Source organism: Peromyscus leucopus, chromosome 4 (assembly GCF_004664715.2).
Source record: "Peromyscus leucopus breed LL Stock chromosome 4, UCI_PerLeu_2.1, whole genome shotgun sequence".
NCBI lineage: Eukaryota > Metazoa > Chordata > Mammalia > Rodentia > Cricetidae > Peromyscus > Peromyscus leucopus.
The window spans coordinates 66107176-66129314 of NC_051066.1; the positions used below are offsets into that span (position 1 = coordinate 66107176).

The 22139-nt window shown below is 46.4% G+C and overlaps 1 protein-coding gene across 1 annotated transcript in view; it reads right to left on the minus strand.

The window, feature by feature from the left end:
• Ptprj (protein tyrosine phosphatase receptor type J) overlaps nucleotides 1-22139 on the minus strand; it is a 155167-nt gene that overhangs the window by 8451 nt on the left and 124577 nt on the right. The window contains 16 exon segments of the mRNA XM_028859403.2: nucleotides 615-749; nucleotides 839-912; nucleotides 4569-4659; nucleotides 5828-5915; nucleotides 6047-6055; nucleotides 6859-6900; nucleotides 8992-9079; nucleotides 10040-10164; nucleotides 10276-10486; nucleotides 12221-12352; nucleotides 14219-14509; nucleotides 15788-16060; nucleotides 16811-17068; nucleotides 19645-19902; nucleotides 21088-21222; nucleotides 21225-21350. Of these exon segments, the coding sequence (XP_028715236.2) occupies nucleotides 615-749; nucleotides 839-912; nucleotides 4569-4659; nucleotides 5828-5915; nucleotides 6047-6055; nucleotides 6859-6900; nucleotides 8992-9079; nucleotides 10040-10164; nucleotides 10276-10486; nucleotides 12221-12352; nucleotides 14219-14509; nucleotides 15788-16060; nucleotides 16811-17068; nucleotides 19645-19902; nucleotides 21088-21222; nucleotides 21225-21350 (2336 nt within the window).

Below are 22139 nucleotides of genomic sequence, written 5' to 3' on the forward strand. Positions count from 1 at the left end.
TAATTCTCCATGAAGTAATATTAATTCTCATTCCTCGGGCACACAATTTTTTAATTTAGCATGTGTTTTCCAACTCATCTCTATTTATGGAAATATGAGCCTTTATTCCTAGAAGAGATCTTTATCTGTGATAGAAATAGCAGGAGGGATCCAGGCCACACAAGAAGAGAGAGGGCTTCTGGGACTCCTCTGGGGATAAGTCTGAAATTCTGCTTTTAGTGTCAAAAACCAAGTTTGAAAATCAGAGATTGAGGAGCTGGTTGCTTAGAGACGGGACAGGCAAGCTTTCCAGGTGCAGCGCCGACGACAGCAGAGCCGTGTGGTCTCGGCTACCTCGCTCCAGGCCCACAGAGTCCGCTGCACTAATCCAGTCCCATCCACTCACTGACTCCAGCAGAGATTCAATCACAGACAATAAGATGAGCTCACAAAGGAACATAATAGCTTTTTTTTCAAGTTTTTTTTTAAACCTTCTCTCTAAAAGCTAAAAATACAGAACATTTTCTAAGGATGAAGAGGTTAACATTTAGGAAGAGTGCTTTTTAAAAGACGGATTTTAAGATACCCCCTACCACAATAAAAATTAATTTATATTTTTCTCAAAAGATACTTACCCTTCCCTGTTCCACACATTTGGTCAACATAACAATGGCATATACATTTTTCTCCCAAACCATACGCCAAAAATCTTTCAAAGTGTTGGGTAAAGGTCCTTGTGTGGCAATGAAATCTCTCTTGGAATGGTAGCCCTAGAAATAGAAAGCTCAGTCATCATCAAAGACACAGGAAGAAACGCTCCGATTGAGAGGAGCCCCCGACGAGAGCAGCCATCACTTACAGGCATATAGTTGGCATTGATGTAGTCGTCCGTCGAATGGGTCTGGACTGAGAGTTTGACTCGAGAAATATCATCTGCGGCATTAAAAGAAAGAAAGATCCTCATTCATTCTAAGGCAGGTTTCAGGAAAGCTGCACACAGGATTTTTAGAAGAACTAACTGGCAGCCCTTGGCTGACACGCTGCTTCACACTTCATCCTCACAGCCTCATCTGATCCCTGTGGGTTCTGTGACTGTGCTACAGAGAAGCTGAGTGACAGTCTGAGGAGAACTAGGATTTGAACCTAGGCAGCCTGGCAGCCAGCTTGTGTTCTCAGCACCTTCTCAGACGAAACAAGCCTTTACCTCCCACATCCTGGGGTGTCTGCTTCAAACAGGACAGGTGCTAAGCAACCATATTCACACCTCAAAACCATCTCACAAACGTTCAAGATAAAGACATCGAGAGTTTCAGAGATCAAGTGACACTTCCAAGTCCTTCTATTTGGGGAAACAACAGACAGGATTTGAACCCAGAGCCTATTCTGCTACGGCAGAAAGAACACCCAAGTTTACCTTTTCCCGCTGCCTTAAAAAGTTGTTGTTACAGGGCTAGTGAGATGGCTCAGGCATTAGAGGTGCCTGCTGCCAAGGCTGATGACCTGCCTTTGACCCCCACGGCCCACATGATGGAGGGAGAGATCTGACTCCCACAGGTTGTTCTCTGACCGCCACACACCATGTGCCATGGCACATTCACACCCGTACATATAGACAATCAATAAATTAAAGAAGGATGGATGGGTAGACAGACAGAAAGATAGACAGACAGACAGATGGTTAAACTTCTAAATCTGGAGTTGGAGAGATGGCTCTATCAGTAAAGCGCTTGCCACACGAACATGAGGACCTGAGTTCAAAACCCTAGTACCTACAATGCACACCTACAATCTCTGCACTGGAGAGGAAGAAGCAGGCCCCTTGGGGCTCCATGGCCAGCTAACCTAATTGAATCAGAAAGATCCAGGATCAATAATGACCTTTGTCTCAAAAATGGATAGGTGGGGAGAATCTGGGAGGAGATGAAGAGGGAAAAGTGTGATCAGAATATATTGTATAAAAAAGTATTTCCAATTTAAAAAAAAAAAAAAGCAGAGAGCAACTGAGGAAGACAACCCAACATCAACCTCTGGCCTCTATGTGTATACACACACACACACATACACACACACACACAACACACACACACACACACACACACACACACACCCTACCTCTAAATTTAAGACTAAAATGAATGCATAATACTACTATGAATGGAAGAATCTAAAATACCAATTTCACATATTTTCTAAATATAACTCTCATTTTGAAAGCATACACACAAATGTGCCCAATGCCAGAAGTGAAAATAACTAAGAAATTCCAAATGTCAGGATAAGTCATGGGTGCTGGTACCAAGGACATGTCCCTGTCCCCACCTGAATCCACTGCCTCACTCTCCCTGAGATAGAGCAGCACAGCAACAGTAAACCCAGGAATGATGTGTCTCCAGTGAAAGCCTTCTCAACAGAAATAACACCCAGACATCAAATCAGATCAGAAGCTCTCCAAGGAGGATGTAGAGTAAGGGGAACACTCCTCCACTGCTGGTGGGAATGCAAACTTGTACAGCCACTTTGGAAATCAGTATGGTGGTTATCAGAAAATTGGGAATCAATCTACCTCAAGACCCAGCTATACCACTCTTGGGCATATACTCAAAGAATGCTCAATCATACCACAAGGACACCTGCTCATCTATGTTCATAGCAGCATATTCCTAAAAGCCAGAACCTGGAAACAACCTGGATGACCCTCAACAGAAGAAAAGATAGAGAAAATGTGGTACATTTACACAATGGAGTATTACTCAGAGGTAAAAAACAGAGAGCCTTCATCAGTAACTGATGGAAGCAGATGCAGAGATCCACAGCCAAACACTGGGCCAAGCTCCAGGAGTCCAGCTGATGAAGAGAGGAGGGATCGTATGAGCAAGGGGGGTCAACCCATGACAGGGAACCCCACAGAGACAGCTGACCTGAGCAAATGGGAGCTCATGGACTCTAGACCAACAGTTAAGGAGCCTACAAGGGACCGACCTAGGCCCTCTGCATGTGGGTGACAGCTGTGTAGCTTGGTCTGTTTGTGGGCCCCCTAGCAGTAGGATCAGTACATTTCCCTGGAACATGAGCTGGCTTTTTGGAACCTATTCCCCCATGCAGGGATGCCTCACCCAGCCTTGATGCAGTGGGAGGAACTTGGTCCTGCCTCAACACGGTATGGCATGCTTTGTTGACTCCCATGGGAGTTCTGCCCCTTTCTAAATGGAGGAGGAGTGGATGGGGGGATAGATGGGAAGTGGGGGGAGAGAATGGGAAAAGAGGAGAGAGGGGAAACTGTAGCTGGTATGTAAAATAAATGAAAAAAATTTAAAGGACAAAAAAAAAAGAAGCAGCAGCTCTCTAAGAGCAGGCCAAAGGTCTGAGTCTCCGAGGGGCAGAGACAGAGCAGCTCCCCCAGCATAGTTTCAAAGGCACTTCTCTCTGATCAGGGCCAAGACCCATTGACAAGTAAAAGGGAAAAGAAACAGAAAAAAAAAAAAAAAAACATGACTTAAAAAACACGGAGTTTAAAATACAAGTTTATTGAAAAGCATGACTTCAAAAAGAAAAGATGAAGTCATTAAATGGTGCAAAAGTCGCCCCCAAAACCAAGCACCTTCAGGACAGCAGAGCAGGGCTGAGAACCACTGACACTCCTCTCTGGGCCCTAATTCCCACACCAACAGACTTCCCACAGTCCAGTTCACATTACTGACCCTCCTCTATACTTGAGCTTGCTCTTGCCTTGTTGGGCAAGTGCTGCTCGGGTTTCATTTCTTTTGCTGTGATAAGCACCTTAACTAAAAGTAGCACAGAAGACAGGAAGGGTTTACATGGCCTACAATCCCAGATCACATCCATCTTGAGAAGTCAAGGCAGGAACTTAAAGTAGCATGTCCACAGGCAAGAGCAGAGAGAGAACAAACAATGGACCTTGGCTTGCTTGCTCTCTCGGCAAGCTTTCTCCTCTCTTAGACAGTTCAGAATTCCCTGCCTGCACAATGGTATTGCTCACAATGGGCTAGGTCTTCTTCTACCAATTAACAATCAAAATAACCCCCCAGAAACACCTCATGGGCCAACCTGACCTAGACAATTCCTCACTAAGACTCTCCTTCCCAAGTGATTCTAGGTTGAGTCAAAACCAACCAGCACCAAGTATGGACATTGGCAATTCTCCAAAGCAGGAAAGGACTTCAGTGTGACTGTCATTTAGCTGTGGAACAAGCCCAATCCATTCAAAGATCTGGTCAAGGAGAGAGTGGGACCCTGGACCTGTTTCTCCCACTGCCCCTTTCATCCAGAACAACACAGACTAGAATAAGAATTGCTATCCTGAATAGGTCACCTAACACGGTGGCTCATTTTCTGTATCTGTGAAATGAATATTCTACCAGCTACTCTACAAGCCGAGGCTGTAAGGATTAAATTAAATCTAGTAACTCTTCATAGAGTACTCGGCTTACACTAGGTACATGGTTGTAGAAGTATCTGGTGCCGAATGATAGTGAGACAGCAAGTGGGTATCACTGACTCCCCACTTCTCTACTGTTCAACAAATGATGGCCAGTGCCAAACAAAGGAAAGACAGGGATGAAATCACTCACAAGGCAGGACATTGTTATAGCGATTCTTCCCTCTGTTCTCAGCTACTTCGGCTGTATATTTAGGTAGACTTATTCCAATCAGCTTCAGATCCTGAAAACAAAATAAGTGAGCTGTATATTTAATCAGGCACAGGGGAGAACAAAGCAGGAATGTAGAGGCAGAACAGACTAACTACTGCTAACTGGGAAGAGATGCTGAGCATCGAACCTCCAATATCTATGAGTAGGCTTTTCTAGGATATGGCCATGGAAGACACCATCGAGTCAAAATGAGGTCACACTGGAACAGGTGGGTCCTTAACCTAATAAGGGTCATGTTATAATATGGGTACAGAGACAGAGACACACGGGAAGAAACATCTCTTGGTGGCATGGTAGTGGATGGCAAAGATGGAAGCCATGCTTCCCTCAAACCAAGGGACAATGGGCCTCCCAGAAACTGATAGAAGCAGAGAAGGATCTCCCCTAAAGGCTAAGGGGAGCAGGTCCTGCTGACACTGTGGTTTTGAACCTCTTGCCTCTTGAACAGTGAGACAGTTTATGGTCCTTTGATGGGGCAGCACTTAAGAAACTAAACTAGAGGAAAAAACGAACGGAAAGGAGGGGTCTTGCCTTCTAGAGGCTGGATAGTCAGGAGTCACTGCCTGCAAGGCAGAGGGAGGCACACGGGCCAGAGATGGGACAGTGTAGGGACAAATGCAACACAGAGACTGGGTCCTCCTGTGGGATCTGAGGAATCGGGAGGAGGCGGTGTCGGCATTGAGGACGGACTGTGATGGAGCTGTGGGCAGGGTTCAAGGGGTGCAAAAGTAGACTCTGCAACAGGGCACCATGTGGGGAACAAGCAGGCATGCACCTTCTGAGTGCGGACAGTTCCTCGGTTAGTTTCGGGGACAGAAAGTAGCAGAGCCTGGAAGGCAAGAGACTAGCAAAGAAACGCCTAACCCAGGGCCAGCTTCCACCCCACAGCTGTCAAGCCCCAGACCTCCGAATGGCCCATCTGGCTTCTTTGTTGCTCATACAATGACCCTAGTTAATGGTCCCCTAGGGTCAACCCCCCATTTCTGTCTGTCTCTGTGGACAATCTTCAGGTATCCACAAGATGAAACATATATTCATTCCACCAGAAGTTAAGGTCTCTGTGAGCTTTCTAGCCAACAGCAGAGTGCCCCAGAGGAACAGGTACAATCTTCTCTCCCCTCTAGGCTGTCTCTCACCCAAAGGTTTACCATGATACAAAACAGTTTACGACCACGTGCCTCATATTCCTCTGCAAACCCACAGTTGGAGTCAGCTTGCTGTTTCTTAAAGTAGGCCTCAAAATTCTCCACTCGGATTAACTTGGACCTAGGAAAACAAAACAATGTGTTGGGTTTTGGGTTTTGGTTTTTGTTTTTTTGTTTTTTGTTTTTTTTATTTTTGCTTATTTTTCATTCAATTAAGAAAAAAATGAAAGATATAAAAACGAAGCTACTCACTTTTTAGGTCTTCATCATAGAAAGGAAAAAGGAAAGACATTAATCAATCAGAAAGATGTGCTCATTTTAGACGTAAGCATCAACTCAAAAGAACAGACACAGTGAGGGGTGTGGACTGCAGATTAATGTAAAGTTATTTAAAAAAAAAACAACTGAAGAAATGCAAATCAGAAAAGCAGCCTCATCCTACAACTGCCCATATTTGTGACTTGAAATAACTGTTTTTCCCTTAGCTCCTGATAACCCAATCACTTTTGTAAAATGTGACAATTACCCGGGGGCGGGGGGACCTGTGGAGAAAGCTCAGTGGGTCAGACAGCTTTCCACTCGAGCCCGAGGACTTGAACCCCAATCCTCAGCACCCACATATAAAAACAGGTGTGGCCACAGGCACCTGCAACCCCAGTGCTGGATCGGGGTAGAGACAGGATGACGGGGGCTTGCCAGCTGCCAGCACAGCTCTGAATTTAGGTAGAAACCTGTCTCAAGGGAACACAGGAAGCAGAGCCACCCCTTCTGGCCTCTGAGCACTCCTGGGGATCATACCTGCACACACAGGTACACGAAACACACACAGAGAACACTACTTATTAGTAAAACCGAAGAGCTCGTGGGGAAACAAAAATAAAGAGAACTTCAGGAGGACAGTAAAACTAAGACTCCTTGCAGAAACCAGCAAGAACTTCCAGATGCTTGGGGCCAATCTGTCAATCAGGGGAAATGTCAGCTATTTCTATCAAAAATTGCTTTGGCTAGTCACTGAACAGACTGGGGACTGAGAATCTTAAAATAAGTTTGTAACTCAGACTTACTTAATTTGAGAAAACGACACTTCATTGTTCTTGGCATCTTTCCTATTTTGAAAGGGGGAAAAGGAGCATTAGACAAAGACCTTCACCCTGCTCTGCCACTGTTCACATAGCCACAGACACCTTCTTCCCAGGCACAGTGGCTCTGGTAAAACACCTACAGTGCTCACCAGAGCCCCACCAACATGAACCCGCTCACCAGTGCCCCACCAACGTGAACCTGCTCACCAGTGCCCCACCAACACGAACCTGCTCACTAATACTCAGCCTGACAGGCCAAGCAGGAAATGTAAACTAAAAATCTGTAAACTTGCAACTTTTAGGAATTTCCGTGTGTGTGTGTGTGTGTGTGTGTGTGTGTGTGTGTGTGTGTGTGTGTGTGTGTGTTGGTGTGTTACAGTCTCTTACTGTAAACACCATTGTGTAAACTAATGCGAAGGGGGTAGAGCCCTGAAAGAGTCAGATCCAATACTGCCACTGCAAGCACCTGCATGGTTGGCTCAGCCCCACCCCACACATCCACACACCCCCACCCCCACCCCACCCTACCCACCCGGTGCTGAGACAAACCGCAAATGGGCAGCATGTACCAAAATAGGGGGGAAGCAAACCACTGACCCGGTAACTGTCCTGCTTGCAATTTAGCCTAGGGAAATAATCGTGAGCGTGCCCAAAGGCTAGGTACAAAGTAGTCAAAAGGAATTCAAGTATCCAGTGAAATGGTTAAAGAAATGACGGTAGATACCCAGTAGCTATGTAAAATGATGCTGGAATGAAGCCCCCACCAGGTCTTACGTGAACAAACAGGGTAGACATGAATGTGTCTAACAGGACTCGACCAGGGTGAGCGTTATAATCACATAGAAATGGTAAGGGCAGACTTGCTGTAATTACGGGTTACCGAATTTCTTGGCTTTTCTTGTGGGTAATTTTTTTAACCACCAAGGGTTTGAATTTGGGGTTTGGTGGTGGCTTACTTGTTGTTTTTGATGGGTCCCACTGTGTGGCTCTGACTAACTCTTCCCACCAGCTTCCTGCTAGGCCTTGGCTCCCTGTGCCCTGTTGTCCAAAGATCTTGACTCCTGAACATTCCAGGTTTTGCACTAGGTTCTGATTCTTTTTTAGTTAAGTATAAAAGATTTAGTTCATATGCAGAGAAGCAACAGTATCTGACTTATTTAGGGGAAATTATCTTTCAACTACTGTTTTCTTGTTAAAACAGGCTTGAGTGGCACATGCCTATAATCTCAGGCCGAAGGATGAGGAATTCAAGGTCATCCTCAGCTACATGTGAAATAGCCTAAGCTACATTTGAAATAGCCTAAGGACTCTTTAAACTAAGTCGCATGTTTGCTGGCACACGGGCCCAAAAATGACTCTTAGAAAGCAAAGGACTCTGTCTTTAAAAAAAAGAGGGGGTGGGGGGTGGGGAGGATGTCGAGAAAACCAAGTATCAGGTGGGAATATCCAGCTAGGAGCATCTGGCAGTGAGTGAATTCCAACTGATACACAGGCTTCCCACCGTCAGGCAAGGGAAAGGACAAAGACCAAGTTCAAGTTCCTCTCTGGTGCTTCCCACACTGATGCTGCATCCCTAGAGGGGCTTTTAAGACCTGGAGAGCCTTGGGAAGGCCATGAAGTAGAAAGCACCCACAATGGAACTGCTGCTTTTCACTAACTCCATCACAGGGTGGTGGGAGAAAGCAAATGAGTAACAAGACGTGTGGTGAGACACTGGTCAGCATGCACTCCTCAGCTCCTTAAGCCGAGCACTCGTGCCCATACCACAGAGGAGGACGGTAAGGCTAAGCCACTTCCAACAGCTTGCAAGAGTAGAACCTAAGTTCGAACTTGGCCAACTCTACAATCATAGGAAACTCTTAACACATTCATAGCATCCTGGCTTCAAAGCAGCATCCTGCACAGGGCTGTAGGTCTCCTGTGGTGGCTGGGGTGAGGTTTGGAATCAAATCACCCAGCTGGAGTCAGAGAGGAAATAAGTCTGGCCAGATGACGAGAGTGAAGAACATGGGTGCTCTTTCAACTCTTCCTTCTGATTTTACAAATGGATGCAACTCCTTACGATAAAAGGTTTCCTCAAACAGTAGCACACGATGATGACGTAAGCAGTGTTACCTTTTCTTTCTCCAGAAGACGAAGCCTCCCACAGCCACAATGGCCAAGGCACCAAAGATACATCCAAACACAGCTCCACAGATGACACCTGAGGAAGGTCCCAACAAGAAGCATTTCAGTTGTGTTCAGGAAGGACGATGTGCTATGTCAACAACCAGCCAGGACCCACACAGAATTCAGGGAAAAGGGGCGTGTGGGGCACGCAAGGGAGAAGGAAGGATCTTTGGACAACAGTTTTCAAGGGCTGACCCACCGTCAGCGCGATGGTCCTGAGAACATCACAGACCTTGGCTAGGTCTCAGTTCAGTTGTGAATTTAGTGAACTGGGAAACAAGATCAGTGGTTTTTCCCACCACCTATGAGCAGAAGCTCTTACACACCACACACATAGCAGGGAACCCCCTCTCTTTTTATGGGCTATTTAAGGGGAGGAGTAGAGACTCCCTGAATTTTGCTTCTAGGTTATCTGTTCTACTCAAGAGTTATGAACAACAAATGAACAGACCAGTCAGCCACTGTGTCTCCATCCTAGAGGAGGAAAGGAATCTTCACCTTGGGTCCCTGAAATTCCCATTTATCTAACTCTGTGATACTAGATAGGAGGAGCACTTTACAAGGAGTCTGAGGCTAGAATTCCAGGCTTTGCATTTAAGCCACCGTGTGACACTGGACCTCAGAAGTCTTATTTCTACACAGAGATTGGATAAGACAACTTTGTGGCATCTTCTAATGTCAACATTCAAGGACTCTTTAAACTAAGTCGCATGTTTGCTGGCACACAGGCCCAAAAATGACTCTTAGAGAGCAAAGGACTAAGTAGTCGTCAGGTTAGAAGTGTGAGTAGTTTCAGAGAAGTGGGGAGCAGCTCTTTCAAACACACCAGAGTGGGGAGCTAGGCTTGGCCCAAAGGCCAAGGGATATGTCGGTTTCTGAGAAGAGAACACCAGGCACCTCTACCCTCCAAGGTGCCTGCAAGAGGTGCATGGACAGCAGGCTTCTGCAGACACGAGGTGGAAAACCCACTGCATTGATGTTTGTTTCCCTCTACCTGGATCCTGAGGCAAGAACACGGCTTCCGAGTAAGGACTGAACGACACATAGCTCTCGTCCCCATTGATGAGTCCATCCTTCCGACGGTTATAGGTAATATTGGTGAAGCCAGCCACACACACCCTATGGGGGAAACGAAGGAGAAAATAAGGTAACTGGGGTGTATCTATCACCTTAGTATGCAGAACCTTAAATTCACGAGGCTCAGCATCCAGCTGCAAAGACCCTTATTACCGGTAGGAGCCCAGCGGCTCCAGCCTCCCGTTGTAATAGGCGAAGGTGGTGGATTGGTTCCCCACATCAATTTCATATTTCAAGACTTCAGACAAGCCCAGAGAGCGTCCCTTCTCTTCTATTTTGATGAGGTATGTCACATAAGTATCTGAGGCCCCATTTTTAAAATCTTCATATGTGTACTTCAAATCATCTGCAGAAGGCTCGTCAGCTAAGAAAGAAACACAGAGGCCAATCATGGGTGACAGCAGAACAACACAGTGTCATAAAATAGCTCAGTAACCACACAGGTGCTGAGCGGCGGCGGCGGCGGCGGCGGCGGCGGCGGCGGCGATGCCAGGAACCACTGTCTGTCCAGCAGCTCCGAGAGCAGGTGACTCCTTAGTACTCAGCTTATACCACCTCATCCCTTCATCCTGAGTCTCCCCCAGAAGCTTATGATCCCTGTTCTCAAGCAAGAAAAACAAAGGTGCAGAGCGCTAGCAGAAACCTGCCCAAAGCCACACTGCACGCGCTGTGAAGCTGGATTCCTACCCTCATCTCCTGGCCCAAGAACTCTGTCTTTCCTGTGTCAGGCTGGTGCTGACTGGCCTGGTCACCAGGCAACAGAATCTTTTTCACTTAGCATGGCTCTGAGTTTGGAATTGGTTGAAAACAAATTCAGTGACAAAGGGCTTAGACTCAAAATTTTAAAAGTCAGAGAGAAAGAAAGAGATCTGCACATTTTGTTTATGTTGGTTCATCGGAGTGCAGGTACTATATGTGTGAGCTAGTTTTATGCATGTGTGTTCACATGTGTGTGGAAGCCAGAGGACATCTTCAGGAATCATTCCTCGGGTACCTTCTACCTTTTTGGAGTCAGGGTTTCTCTCTAGCCTGGAACTTCACCAAGCCAATTAGCTTGGCTGGCCTGGGAGCTCAGAGATCCTCCAGTCTCTGCCTCCCCAGCACCAGGATCACAAGGGCATGTCACAACGCCCTTTCTTTAATGTAGGTTCTAAGGACAGAACTCAGGGCCTGTGCAAAGAAAGTGCTTTATCAAGTGAGCTCTCTCTTCCCAGCCCTGGTTTGGGTAAAACACTCCCATGCAGCCATCAGAGACCTCTCAAATCATTCCCTTCCAACTGGCACAGAAAAGCCATTCCAATTCCCCTCAACTCTCACCCAGTGGATACCCTTCAGAGTCCCACTAGTAAGTGCCATCTTTTTGTGCTTGCTTTCAAGAACAACTCATCCCAAGTTAGCTAGTCATAGCCTATGGGCCACCACCTGTGTGTAAACAGCTGTGTGGATGGGCACCCCCGCCCCCATCCCTCACGTATTTTCCATCCATGTTTTCACACCACCACAAAGGTGCTGGAGAGCTGGGCAGACTGCGTGGCCAGAAAGCTTCAGTTACATGCTATCTGACTGTTTAGAGCATCAAGCAAACACCTGCTTCCCTGTGAGTGCCAAAGCACAGTGCCATGTCGAGAGGCGTGTACTTAAGTCACTGGTGTCCTCACGGCATCACGCACAGTGGTGGTTCAAATGAGAATGGCCCCCAGAGGCTCATAGATCTCAATACCTGGTCCCCAGCTGGTGGAACTGTTTGGGAAGGATCAGGAGATACGACTTTGTCAGAGGAGGTGTATCGTTAGGGGTAGGCTGTGAGGTTTCAAGTGTGAGACCCAGTGTGTGCCATCATCACACACACACACACACACACACACACACACACACACACACACACACACTTCCCAGTTTTGGATCAAGATGTGAGCTCTCCGATGCTCCTGCCACTGTGCCTTTACTCCGACATCATGGACTCTAACCCTCGGAAACTGTAAACCTATTAAACACTTCCTTTTATAAGTGTCTTTGATCGTGGTGTCTTACCACAACAACAAAAAAGTAACCAGGATAGTTCTAGTCACACAAGTTAACCCATGTCGCCCCTCCTTACCTTCCCCGGTGGTGAGAACGATGGCATAGGCCTTGATAGGTCCATGGCTGGCTTCAAAACCACTGAACTTAACCTTCACTGAATTGTGACTGACAGATGTAATATTGGGGGATCCATCTGGAGGAGGTGGGTCTAAAACAACACAAAACAGAAGAGTCACCCAACATTTAAAGCCAAAGAAGGTGAGAAACCACCAGGTAGAGAATGTGCTCGGATGCTCTCTATAAGACCTGCCCCGGCCCAGGAAGATCTACCCATGCCCAAGAAGCCCTGCCCCTGTATGGGAAGCTGTATGCAGAACTCACCCAGAACATATCCCAAAGTAAGAGGCAGGAAGGGAGTAAGTGCTGTGCAGAGACCTGGATCCTGAACAAGCAGGATGACAATGACTCCACAGATGTCCCCACACTTACCATCAGCTCTCCAGATGATGACAGTCAGAAAGGATCTCACACTTCCACCCCAACTACACTATCTAGCTTACCCACCGCAACTCCAGAAACCGGTTCCTTCTCACTCCTCCTTCTGAATTCTAAACTGACCCCACCCCCACAGCCCACCGGAAACAAACAACAAACGCAGCGGAGACTTTATGCCCCAACTCTCCTCTCCTCCAACACCTCCCAACCCAGGGACGACGTAACCTGAATTGAATTTGTGTTAAGTTCATACATGTATAAATATTCATCTACAAAAGGAAATCGCCAACTGAAAAATGAGAACTACTGCATAAAATGGTGTGTGGTCATATCTGCTCAGCTTATTTTTTCCCTTTCTCTGTTTATTTTCATGTATCTCAGGCTTCTTTGAACTCCCTATAATTGTGAGGATGACCTCAAACTCTTGAGCTTCCTGCCTCCACCTTGCATGTGTTGGGAGGCAATCACACGCACTTTGTGTAGTGTCGGAGACTGAACTCAAGCTTCATGCATGCTAAGCAAGTGCTCTACCAACTGAGCTACAGCCCCAACCCAGAGATACCTAGTTCTGATGCGCTCCTATGCTCTACGCCAAGTACTATCCTCAGCCCAAGAAGCACAGGCTCAGCCCTGGTCTCTGTTCTTGAGCAGTTTATACAGAGAGGACACCATGAAAAGAGAAGCTACAGAGGGGAGATGAAATGTTCGCTGTTCTATGTTCTACAAAGCCAAAGTGCTGTGCTATGGGGCAGGGTAGCCCGTTGTGTGCCACACAACTTTAGGGAGTCCCACGCATGGTGCTTTCCCGAGACTGTATAGCAAACACCTGAGCAGCCATGCGTGTGCTCTTCACTATTTAATGTGCAGTAAAGCAGTCCTGCTTAGTGGCTAAGTACTGTTTCTCCTTTTTACAACTGAGCCTCTTAGCTAGGTTAATTAGCTTTTCTAAAGATCACATGACTGGTAAATGGGTCAAATGGAACTCAAACCAGGGCCCACCTATCTACTCTGAGCCTCTGTCTATAAAACACTTCAACCACTTTCCAAGTCAGGTCCCTCGAGTAAGAGGTCCTTTCAAAACAACCACTAATTCTTTAGAAATTGGAAGAAATACTATTATGCCCTGAATAATACTTATCTAAAAGTCAAAAAAACACAAAGGGAGATATAACACCACCACCGCACTGGTTGAACTAAAACACAAGTTTGGCAAAGACAGCGGAGCAATGGACAGACAAAACAAAGTCAATTCTTCCCAAGCAGGGGGCACAGGAAGAAGGGGGGAGAGAGAAGGAATGGATATGAAGGATAAGAAAGGTAAGGGAAGGAAAAGAAAGGAAAGGAAACATGGCAACAAGCTATTCTGCAAGGCCACAGAACACAGAACTGCTCGGGATGTGAAGCACACATCTCTCTGACTCGGCAGTCTCAGGCTGGATTTCTGCAGGGTGAGGTAAGCGGTCTGCTGACAAAGATCAGTGAAGGGAATGGAAACACCCTAAAAGGATTCTAGGGCTACACTTGCATGCTGCTGGCCCCGCTGTTCCAGGGATAGCCAGCTCCCTGCCCCAGAGCCCACCTGTGATGCCAGTGGTGCAGGTATTCTGGGCAGGGGGTGCCATCTTTCCACACGACAAGGTGACAAGGCTGATGTTGTACGAGGTAGAAAATTTCAAATAGGTGATTTCTGTCCTGCGTTCTGTGTCACCGTCCCAAGAGCAGTTTTCCAGGTGTGTCGCATTGTGCCAACTGTCACTCCGGACCCCGAGCTCAAAGCCTGAATTCATGCCAGGGGGGCAGTCCCACTTCAGAACCAGAATTGGCTCCTTGGGGACCACCTCACAGTGGAAGAAGGCCACTGGTGAAGGTTCTGCAAAGCAAAGCACAGGGCAAGGTGAGGCTCACAGGAAGCAGAGGACCTGGCCCGGCACAATCAGGAGACAGCCTGGATATGCACAGGTTGAGGGAACTAAGTGATACCAGACCATGTGACCTTGGGTCAGTCGCCTTATTGCCATGGGGTTCAGCGCTGCTTGTCTAAGGATTAAATGGAACGTGAGTGTCAGTCACCAAGCAATATTCTTGGAAGAGGGGCTGGGGGAAACGGCTTAGCAGGTAGAGTGCTTGCTGCTCTTCTAGAAGACCCAAGTTCAGTTCCCAGCTCCTGCTCCATCCATCCCAGACATACATGCTCATGTGGGTTTTTCTCTTGCTTTAGGCTTCAATTTCAACAGGCGTCCCAGGAGGCACCACTCAAATCACAAAGTAAGCAAGTAGACCAGGTGGGATGCAGTCTAACTGAGCAAGGGTCACTTAAAGCCACAGAGGTTTTTAACCACATCACAGGAAGATCAGAGCCCAAGCCCTGAGCTCTGATGACTCCTGTCCCCTCACTGTCTAGCCTGGGCACATCCCCTCCCACCACCCTGGCCTCCACTGAATCCTCCAGCACTGTGTTCTCTCCAGCCTCAGGCCTCTGCACTGGCTGCTTCTCTGCTCGTAATGCAGGGGTCAAAACCCTGTGAGATTCATGCGGCTGGCCCTTTACCCTCCTAGGATCTTTGCTCAGTCACCATTTAACCTTTTCACGGGGCATCCTCACCTGACACCCTAGATAAGAACACTAGGGGCTGGAGAGATGGCTCCGAGGTTAAGAGCACTGACTGCTCTTCCAGTTCAGTTCTGAGTTCAATTCCCAGCAACCACATAGTGGCTCACAGCCATCTGTAATGAGATCTGGCGCCCTCTTCTGGCCTGCAGTCATACATGCTGTATACATAATAAAATAAATCTTTTAAAAAAAAAACACCATTTCCCCCTTCCTTAGTTCTTTTCTCTTTCCTCTCCTTAGCCAGAATCATCACCTAACTACCTGCTCACTTTTATTTTTTATCTGTTTCATTCACCAGGATAAAAGTTCTAGAAATCCAGGGACCTTTCTAACACAGCAAGTGTTCAATCGACACATGCTGAATGAAGCAACGGCAGCAGCATCGCCGTGCCACTGATAGCTGCCGGCTGTCTTGCAGTGCTCCATGTCCATGGCTGCCCACTGCAGGCACAGGAGCCTACAGGCTGGGCAAGGCTTCCTGAATGTGAGTATCACAGAGAGAGGGACAGGGACCCCCAGGAACATGGGACTACTCACCCATACAGAACGACTTCCAGCCAGGCACCAGTGACCATGTAACATCCCCAACTAGTGCAGAGATCTCCACTGTGTAAGAAGAGCCAGGGATTAAGCCAGGGATCCTCAAAAAAGTGATTCCAGCGTCTGTGATCTTGGTTATATTGCTGCCATCTTCAGCCTTCACGGTAAGGTAGTAGGAATACTTAGGAGAGGCTGCGTCCGAATTCTTCCACCAGATGGCTGCCACAGTGGTACTGGTGTTTACTTCAATGTCAGACACACTGCTGGGTCCTTGGTTTAAAACAAACAAACAAATAAAATGAACCACTTTGAATTACAGGACTATTATATTTACTATATCCAAAAGCTGCCTTGCTTTCTTCAAGAAAGAAATAATATAATTAATATGTACTGTTTCAGAAGACAGTTACCCAAAAAGACAGTCATAAAATTATACATATTAAATCTGAGAAGAATTTTAAATGCTCAGGCTTCTTCTAATATTTAAGTTTATCGTGTATTTTCCAATATAGTATTTCACAGAGAGAGGGGGAAAGGGAGAGAGAGAGGGAAAGCGCTCTAGTTTCCAAGCTCCTTTTGGAATCTGACTAATAAAGAAGGTATAAAGCATATGGTATGCTAACACCTCCCCCATCTATTCCATCTGAATGCTAGGAAAGCATCTCTCTCACTGTCACAGGAAGAGATCCCCATCTGAGGGGATCTTCAGGGCTGGCAGGACAGCAACTCTCGAGGCTATGTTTCTGAGGAGTAAGTAGCAGGCACTACAACATTCTCCATTCTCATATGATGTTATTTTCTGCTTCCAGAGAACACTTCTCTGTTCACAAGGCTCCAGCCACGGTGTCCTCAAGAGCTCAGAGCCTTTGCTGAGGCGGATGTTTTAGAGTTCAGCAGCTCCCACATCAACGTGAAACCCGGAGCATGATCAGCCCTTTCTCCATCAGCTCCTGTACTTCCTCCATGTGAGAGGTGGAAGCAGCACTCCCTCTGCCCAGCCCCACGGCCCCCAAGACTCACGTGTGTACTGGGCAATGGAGCTGGAGTCACCCTGGACATGGCCCAGTTCTGGAGAGATTGTGACATTATACAAGGTGCCTGGGGTGAGGCCCTTTAATGTGATCCATTTCTGAGAAGTGGTGGTCTTGTTGGGGCCACGTTCAGGCTCTAGAACTACACGGTATTTATATCCAGGAGCACTGTCCGTATTCTCCCACTCCAGCTGCATTTCATTGGCGGTGACATTGACCACGCGGATGTCAATCACAGCACTGCGGTCTAGTCAGAGAAAAGGAAGGAAAGTATCTAATCAGGATTCCAGGATTCATTTCAAAGCGTCCGTTAAAAGAACCAACTCTTTGTTAGCCAACTCTCCAATGAGGTTAGACATGGCACACTAGAGCCAGCCTGGGCTAGAGTGAGACTCTACTTAAAAAGCAAAACAAAACAAACAAACAAAAGAGCCTCCAGTGAGTTCACAAAGGCCAAACCCATGAAGACCAGACCAGAAGAGCAGGCATTGGATCCCCTGAACTGGAGTTACAGGTGGCTGTGAGCATGCATGTGGGTGCTAGGAATCAAACCCAGGCCCTCTGGGAGATCATTCAGTGCTCTTAATTGCCAGACATTTCTCCAGGCCTATATTCCATTTCTTACTCTAACCTAGGATTCTGATGCATTTAACCTGTGGCACTTCATCAAGCTATGTGCTGAGAATGGGTACAGTTTTTATTACCTACATTGTATCTCAATAAAGAGTGTGTTTGAAGCTGAGTGTGATTGTACACCTACCATCCCAATAATATCTATGAAGCTCAGGCAGGAGGATTTTAAGTTCAAGGCCAGCCTGAGCTCCACAGCATGGCCCTGTCTAAATAAATAAGTTAAGTGTTGGTTTGCTTGCTTTTTATCATTCACTCAAAAGAACGTGCATTCACATGAGCCGCCTGGCACATTAAAGAGGAAAATGAAGGAAGAGCTTCATAAACCATAATATGGTTACATGAGGAAACCTTTCTCTAAAAGCAGGAAGGCCATGCTAGCTATGGGGAGGATCATTATATACACAGAGCCAAAGGTTCAAATATAAAATCAAATTAGTTGTACAATTATGACAATGATGTAAACAAAAGGTATGGCCATGGGCACAGACAGGAGAGAAATTCAATCATATAAGAACAGTTAAGAGCTACATATGTTCCCTTCCCTTTTGCATGGTAAATAAACACAGCATACTATTTATCATTAGCCATCTGTCAATGTGCATTTTAGCAGTGCTAAACATATCCCTAGTATTGTATAAACATTACCATTATCACACTCAAAATGTTTTCATCATTTTTCAACGTAAAATCTGTACCTACTTCACACTACCTTCCCATTCCCTCTACCCGAGTTCTTCTCTGTCTCTGTGAACCCACCTACTCTGGGCACTTTGTATAAATGTAAGCATAAGTACTTGTCTTTTAGGAGTGTGGTGACACACATCTTTAACCCCAGCATGCGAGAGGCAGAGGCAGGAGGATCTCTGTAAGCTTAAAACAAGCTGTTCTATATAATACATTCCAGGCCAACTATGGTTACACAGTAAGACCCTGTCATTAAAAGTAATAATAAAATTATCTTTCTGTGTGTGACTTATTTCACTTTGTAAAACGTCCTTTGTGTGACTTATTTCACTTCCAATATTTACAAGCTCCATCTCTGCTGCAGCATACACGAGGATCCACTCCTTAAGGCAGAATAATATTCTAGTGTGCAGAAACAAAGCCGTATTTTGTCTACTTGTGTGCCAATGAATCCTGGGCAGCTTCTGTCTTTGGGTTTCTGTGAATGAACACTGGTGTACAAAGTCCTTTTAATTCTTTCTGAGAGATACCAAAAAAAGTGGAACACTAGATCAGAAGATACTTGTTTCCCTCTCTCTAGGTAGCCTTTAATGCTGCTCCACTATGTCCGAGGAACGGTGACGGCTATTCAACAATGGACAGGAACTCGAAGTATCTGGGACCATACTCCAACCCTACTCTTGCCACCTATTCCAAGGAACCTACCCCTAGGCCACACACAAATGCAAGGCAGATTTTAAATTATCCCATAAAATAAATATTGCCAGACATGTTGGCACATGCCTTTAATCTAACACTAAGCAGAAGCAGGCTGTTCTCTGTGAATTCAAAGCCAACCTGGTCTACAAAGCCAACAAGTTCCAGGCCAGCCAGAGCTACACAGTGAAACCTTGTTTCAAAAAAATGAATAAATAAAAAAAAAGATAGATAAATGAATAACAATGATGGGAAAATATTCACAATACAAGGTAAGTAAAGAGAAAGCAGATTATAAAACCACACATGAACAAAGGCAGTAAATATGTTTGCATACATCTTAAAATAGCATCAGGGAGCTGGCTACGGTAGCATGTGGCTTTAATCTCAGCATTTGTGAGGTGTAGTTGGAAGCCAACCTCAGAGAGCCACATGAGACCCTATCTCAAAAGGGGTGGGGGGAAGGGAGCTGGTAAGATGGCCCAGTGAATAAAAGCACTTACCACACAAGCCTGACAACCTGAATTCAACTCCCAGCACCCAAATCCCAAAAGTTATCTTCTAACCTCCACACACACAGTGTGGCACCTAATTGATGGTTTTGCATGTAATTTGTTTGTTTGTTTTTGGTTTTGCGTGTAATTTTGTTTGTTTGTTTTTGGCTTGACTTAATTCTTGTATTGTTGATATGCACCACAGTCATGAAACATTTTAAGATTCTTTTTCATAAAAAGAAAAATATATTTGTAAACAAGACATCTATAAATTAAGCTCGTTTCGTGTAAGAAACTTCAAGGTCAAGACACTTACCAGTTCTACCATGGACTGTTCTGGAGGGCCCTTGAGTCCCATCTGGTCCTCTTGGAAATATTTCAAAATGATAACTGGTCCCAGGATTTAAGTTTTCAATGATGATGCTCTGATTTTGGGTTGTAGCATTTTGAATCACCTCACCTCCCTCCTGCATGGTGAGAATCTTAAAGGATTCTGAGTCATTGCTTCTCCAAGTCAAACCAATTTCCCTTGTGCTGACATGTGTCACTTGGAAGTCAGAAACTGGACCGGGGGCTGTGAAAGACAGTGAGGGAGTTAGACGAAGAACTCCATCTCCAGGCATGGTACAGTAGTGGCACTGCCCACAACACCAACCCTTGGGAACCTGAGACAGGGGGATCTCGAGTTCAAGACCAGCCTGGACTACAAAGTGAAAGCTTGTCTCAAACACAAAAGGATAAAGTCCGTCTCCAGAGGGCAGGGAGGCCAAGCCTCCTAAGACGCTGACCTGTTCTCCCTTTTGCTTTTCTCCGGAGCACCAACTGCGGTGTGAGCCCCTTCAAAAACTGGCGCTTCTGGCTAAAGAAAGACCACTTGGCCACAAGAGTGCAGATACCATGCCAGTCACCCGCAGGCAGTGACAGGAGGTAAGGATTCCCAGGCTCTGAGGATGAGTGCTGGCCATGGCTGGCTGCTTTATCTTGAACATCTTCCTCCCAAAGGTCTCATCTCACCTCTGTCGTTTCCCTGCGGAGGTGCCTGCCCACATTACCTCAGATGTGGCTTCCACTTCCATAAAGTAAGGCTAACACCCACCATACCACAAGGATGTCCAAGCAAGCATTCATGACACAGTGCAAAAAGAGCCCATCCCTGAGCACGTGATCAGGGCCATTCCAAGGTCATTGTCATTACGGCTCACACCCTGAAGGGCAATGAGGCCCTGTGGAGCCACAGGCAGAGCTAGGCATTCCTTCAGGACATCACAGGGCTTCCTCGCCTTGGACTGAGACCTGGCACACAGTAGACCACAAGGAAGGTGAACTAGACAGTGCTGATTAGTTTTTAATGTTAACTTGCACAACCTAGAGTCACCTGGGAAAGGAAAACTCAGTGTGCAACTGCCCAGACTGCATTGGCCTATGGCCATGGCTGTGAGAACGGTCTTGATTGATGATTGATGTGGGCAGGCCCAGCCCACTGTAGGCACGCTGTATTTGGGAAGGTGGGCCTGGGTTGTTCAAGAAAACTAGCTGAGCACGAGCCAGAAAGCTGGCCAGCAAGCCACGTTCCTCCATGGCTTCTGCTTCAGTTCCGTCCTGACTTCCCCAAGTCATGGATTGTAACCTGTAACCAGCTTGCTACCTGGAAAGGTAACCTGAAGTAAACTTGTTTCTTCCGCCCAGTTTCTTTGGTCACAAAGTTTACCACACAACAACAGAAAAGCAAACCAGACCGGATACTAAGGAGTGAACTTACAAGTATACACTTGGAGGAAGCCTGGTGTGCCCTCGGTGTGTCTCAGGAAAGGACGCACTGTGATGCTGTACAAGGTGCTCGAGCTGAGTCCAAGGATGAGGGCCTCAGTCTTATTGACAGTTTGGTTGGTGGATTAGTGCCCCCAGTCACGTGTATCTTGTAGGTGTAGGGAAGAGATGACCCATTATACTTGCTCTTCCAGGTCAGGGTCATATTTGTGGCACTGACGTTCACAGCTCTGATGTCAAAAACCTGGCTGGAATCTTTGAAGACACAAGAGAAGAAAAAATAATCAGGATGGTCAAGTCAGAATGAGAAGAGAAAGCATCCTCAGGACCTGTCATTAGTCCTTAGGGACTGGTCACCCTCACTCTCAGCTTACCATGACCAGAGCTGTATGTGGGTCTCACCAAAGTCGAACATCAGTGAAGACACAGCCTGGCCATCTGCACCTCACAGATGCTCTGTTTTCAGTTTGTGAGAAGACCTTGAAACTACAGATTACAGATCAAACAATAGTATTGACTTTCATGTGCTGCCCGGGGGGTAGGAGAGGTGAGTCAGAAAAGTCCTCAAGTACAGATCCACCCAAGAACAAACACTATTCATCATGAATTAAAGGTATCACATCTGGACAGAGAGCACACTGGATTCTTAGGCCAGCTGGGCTTTACCAGCCAGATCGACCTTCGGAAAGCCACAGAACTGCTTTCTCATCTGTGAGACAGTTATCCACCCTAGCCTTACAAGAAGACAACGTGAGGACCGGATGTCCTCTAGTTGTTGTGAAATAATCTTTCTGTACACTGTGAAGATGTCTTTGTCAAGGCACCTTCTGACTGGTTTAATAAAGAGCTGAATAGCCAATAGCTGGACAGGAAGAGGTTAGGAGGGACTTCCGGCAGAGAGACAAGAAGAGGAAATGAATCTAGGCAGGGGAGAGATGCCAGAGGAGACGGAGAGGAGGCAGGACACGCAGGAGGAGAGGTGAAAGCCAAGTGGCAGCACATAGACTAATAGAAATGGGTTCAGTTAAAAGAAATAGTTAGAAA